At 51.6% G+C, this 3,928-nt stretch overlaps 2 protein-coding genes across 3 annotated transcripts in view; one reads left to right on the top strand and one right to left on the bottom strand.

Moving 5' to 3' along the window:
• Positions 1-3,336, bottom strand: part of NLE1 (notchless homolog 1 (Drosophila)) — a 16,226-nt gene extending 12,890 nt beyond the window's left edge. Inside the window, exons 1-2 of the mRNA XM_005860224.2 lie at positions 3,242-3,336; positions 2,773-2,797 (exon numbers count right to left, since the gene is read on the bottom strand). Of these exons, the coding sequence (XP_005860286.2) occupies positions 2,773-2,797; positions 3,242-3,336 (120 nt within the window). The remainder of the gene's footprint in view (positions 1-2,772; positions 2,798-3,241) is intronic.
• Positions 2,624-3,928, top strand: part of UNC45B (unc-45 myosin chaperone B) — a 25,990-nt gene continuing 24,685 nt past the window's right edge. Inside the window, exons 1-2 of one of the 2 annotated variants that reach the window (XM_014534751.1) lie at positions 2,624-2,701; positions 3,347-3,517. In XM_014534751.1, coding sequence (XP_014390237.1) covers positions 3,350-3,517 — 168 coding nt within the window. In that variant the 5' untranslated portion in view covers positions 2,624-2,701; positions 3,347-3,349. Of the gene's footprint in view, positions 2,702-2,883; positions 3,001-3,346; positions 3,518-3,928 lie in introns of those variants that run through there. The other variant, XM_005860210.2, reaches the window with a different exon arrangement.

The raw sequence follows: 3,928 nt of genomic DNA on the forward strand, positions 1-3,928 counted from the left end.
AATGCTAAAGCCCCGACCCCCAAGTAACTGTATTTGGAGATAGGGCCTACAAGGAGGTAATAAAGGTTAAGGGAGGTCATAAGGATGGGACCCTGACCCCATAGGACTGGTGTCCGTTTAAGAAGAGGAAGAGACACAGGAGCTCTCTCTGCACTCACACAGAGAAGAGGCTGGGTAAAGACACAGTGAGAGTGCGTTGCCTACAAGCCAGGAAGAGAAGTCTCGTCAGACACCAGCCCTGATGGCACCTTGATCTTAGACTTTTAGCTTCCAGAATTGTGAGAAAATAATTAAGCCCTTACCCTCTTCCAGGCATTGTTCTAGGAGCTCTCCATATATTAACTCCTTTAATCATTTACTCAGGAAAGCCTTTTTAAAAAAGAGGTCATGTTTTTCTATTATATGTTTTCAAAAACATCTATTCAACAGGTATATTAAGCCCTTACTCTCTTCCAGGCATTGTTCTAGGAGCTCTCCATATAGTAACTCCTTTAATCATTTACTCAGGGAAGCCTTTTTAAAAAAGAGGTCATGTTTTTCTATTATATGTTTTCAAAAACATCCCAATATTCCTCATATTTAAAATTGCAGATTTATGGAATTATTTCACCATTTATTCAACAAATGTTATTGAGCACCTACTACACACCACACACTATTATAGGCACTTGGAATATGCAAGTGAACAAAATAGACATCAATCCTGTCCTCATGAGTGTTCTCTGTTTTCGTGATCCTTTACAGTTCTTGGCCTATAGTAGATGCTTAAGAAGTGCTTGTGGAATAAATTACTGAATCAGGATTTGAATCTGGGATTCATCGGACCTTAAGTCACAGAACTGCAGTTCTCTGCCAATGGCAGGATCCTTTGTCATATTACTTCATGGAACAGAGAACTTGCCCCACAAAGGGACCCAGGGTTTGGGACACCATAAGCTCAGGGAATTCATCCATCCATCCATTTATTTATTTATTTAGTCAGAAAACATACATTAGACAAACATGCATCACGGCTGGAACTTGTCCAAGGTCATAGCTGTGTGTTCAAGGTCACAGGGCCAGGAGCAGAATCTAGTGTGGGTAACCCACTTAAGCTTTTTCTTCAGTGTCTTTCTCAGCCAGGGTCTGGTAAGTTTGAAGATACATAGGGAGGGGGGCACATTAGTGGTAAGTGAAGCAAAGCATCAGCATGAAGACAGCATTCGTTCATCTATTTATTCAGGAAACACACACAGGACACTGACTCTGCTCGGCCCTGCACCAGGGGAAGTCAAACTGCAAGAGATGCTATTCTTCCCTCCAAGAGGGAGCTCACAGCCCAGGCTTGGAGACACTGAAAGGCAAGAGAGTTCTGAGTCCAAGTGGGGACAACCTCATAAATTTGCCTCAGGAACCCTCAGCTGGATGGGGAGAAACAATTCCTGCCCCATCCCCCAGGGGGAGACCTTCTTTAGTGGTGAATACATAGTTCCCATCTCAGGAAGATTCCTTTCTGATGAGGGAGAGGGGGTACAGTCGGATAGGGGGTACAGTCCTTGGTCTCTGGGAATTCCCAGGCTGACCCAGCTCTTGCCCTAGGGGAGGATTGCAGTCTGATGGGGGATATACAGAGCCCATCCTCAGGGAGTTCCCAGTCACACAGGAGAGGCAGGCTGAGTATATTCACTCACTACAAAAGAGGAGGGACATGGGAAGACTTGCAGATCAAAACAGAACCCAAAGAGGCTAAAAGGGGGAGGGTGTTACGGACATCTGTAATAGTGTCAACAATAAAAAACAGAACCCACTTACTTTTTTATTGTATTTACTAGAGGCCCAGTGCACAAAATTCGTGCACTAGGGTGGGGGATCCCTCAGCCTGGCTGGTGCCCTCTCACAGTCCAGGAGCCCTTGGGGGATGTCCGACTGCCAGCTTAGGCCCGCTCCTTAGCACTGCCATGGAGGCAGGAGAGGCTCCCGCTACCACTACCACGCTGGCCAACCATGAGCCCGGCTTCTGGCTGAGCAGTGCTCCCCCTGTGGGAGTGCACTGACCACCAGGGAGAAGCTCCTGCGTTGAGCATCTGCCCCCTTGTGGTCAGTGAGCATCATAGCGACCGGTCGTTCCACTGTTCTGTCGATTTGCATATTAGCCTTTTATTATGTAGGAGGATTGGGATGACATTGGTTAATACAATGATACAGGTTTCAGGTATGCAATTCTACACTACATCATCTGTGTATATTGTATTGTGTGTTTACCACCCCAAGTCAAGTCTCCTACCATCACCATTTATCTCCTCTTTACCTTCTTCTACCTCCCCCACCTCCCCTTCCCTCAGAACCCACTTACATTCAAGAGAGTGAACAAGTCTGCTGGTCTTTCTGTAAAGCAAGGGCATTTTCAGCAAGTGAATGCCAGAGGGTAGGAAAGTTGTGGACAAGCGGAACAGGGGAAGGAACTTTCCTGCCTTTTCTTCCCTCCTCCCTCCAGAGGGCATTTCTGGAAGCCTCCCGTTCCTCCGGGACCTGGGCAGCTGCCCTGTGCTTCCACGTCTGTCAGCCCCTCAGCTGTCACTCTGCTCCCAAAATAGCTGTGGTTGGGGGAGGGAGGAGAGGTTGTTGATTTGGGATGGAGGTGGAGAAGGGGCATCAGAGCTGTGCCTAGAGAAGCAGATCTGCCGGGGGTTCCCGTACCTTCTGGATTTTTCTCTCACTCTTTGGGGTATGAGTGCCGAGCCCCCAGGACAGCCCCTGAGCAAGGTGCTGGGGCCGCCGTTAGTCAGCACCCACCTCCACGTGGTACTGACTGTCCAGTCTGGGGACGGGGAGGGCCCTGCGTATCAATGACAGGCTCCAGGGGCACCTGCCCCTGTGTCCAAATATGGTCTGGAGCCACTGGCAGGGGCGATAAAGTCTCCTGGGAGGGGCAGACCGAAGCTGACTGCTGGGGGCTCACAGCGGAGCTCAGAGGAGCAGCGTCGCAGGAGAACAGACCAAGAGCAGTGTCCTTAGGAGAAAGTGAGCCAGTGGGACTGTTCCCGGGACTGGGAGGGAGAGGGGGGCTGGCACGGACCTTTAGGGTCTGCAGTGAGAGTTCAGGCCTTTGTGGTGGTGACTTCACCTGCCCAGCTGGGAGGGAGGCACAGGGCTGCTGAGATCCCTCCCATCTCGGCCCATGCTCCAAGCAGACGCTGTAAAGTTCTTCTGGGCAGTGGCCTCAGGGTGCTGGGCGTAGGTCTCTTCCAGGCAGAATCCTCACCTTCCGTCCTGGTGGGAGGGGACCCCGGAGCTCCAGACCTCAAGCCAGGAGTCCAGCCCTGGGTCCGGGGTGAGTAGCTGGCCACACAGAGTCATCTTACCCTGACAGATGGCGGAGATAGAAGCTGTGCAGCTGAAGGAGGAAGGGAACAGGCACTTCCAGCTCCAGGACTACAAGGCCGCGACCAAGAGCTACAGCCAGGCCCTGAAGCTGACCAAGGACAAGGCCCTGCTGGCCACGCTCTATCGGAACCGGGCGGCCTGTGGCCTGAAAACGGTGCGGAGCCAGGGCGGGGGGCTGAGGGAGGGGGCTGGGATGCAGGCATTATCCATCCTCCATCATCCCAGCCCTCTCACCTGGGCCCTTCAGGTTGGAGAGGGGCACCTCTCACTGCTTTCCTAGACCTACTGCCCGACCCACTCCTCTGGGAGACAGCAATTCCCCCAGATCCGAACCAGCCAGTGGCTCCCCATATGTTATTTTGTGGTATCTTAACAACAGCCCGTGAGGCAGCTGCCCACACTGTAGATAAGAATCTCAAGGCTCAGAGGGTTTAGTAACTTGCCGAAGATTTCCCAGGGAGTTAGTAGCAGAGCCAGAATTCAAACCCGAGTTTGCCTGATGCCAAAGCTCACCCACTTTTCCACAACCAGCGAGGGGCCCTCCCCGAGGCCTCTGACAGCCGGA

The sequence above is a fragment of the Myotis brandtii genome, unplaced genomic scaffold, assembly GCF_000412655.1.
Source record: "Myotis brandtii unplaced genomic scaffold, ASM41265v1 scaffold1327, whole genome shotgun sequence".
NCBI lineage: Eukaryota > Metazoa > Chordata > Mammalia > Chiroptera > Vespertilionidae > Myotis > Myotis brandtii.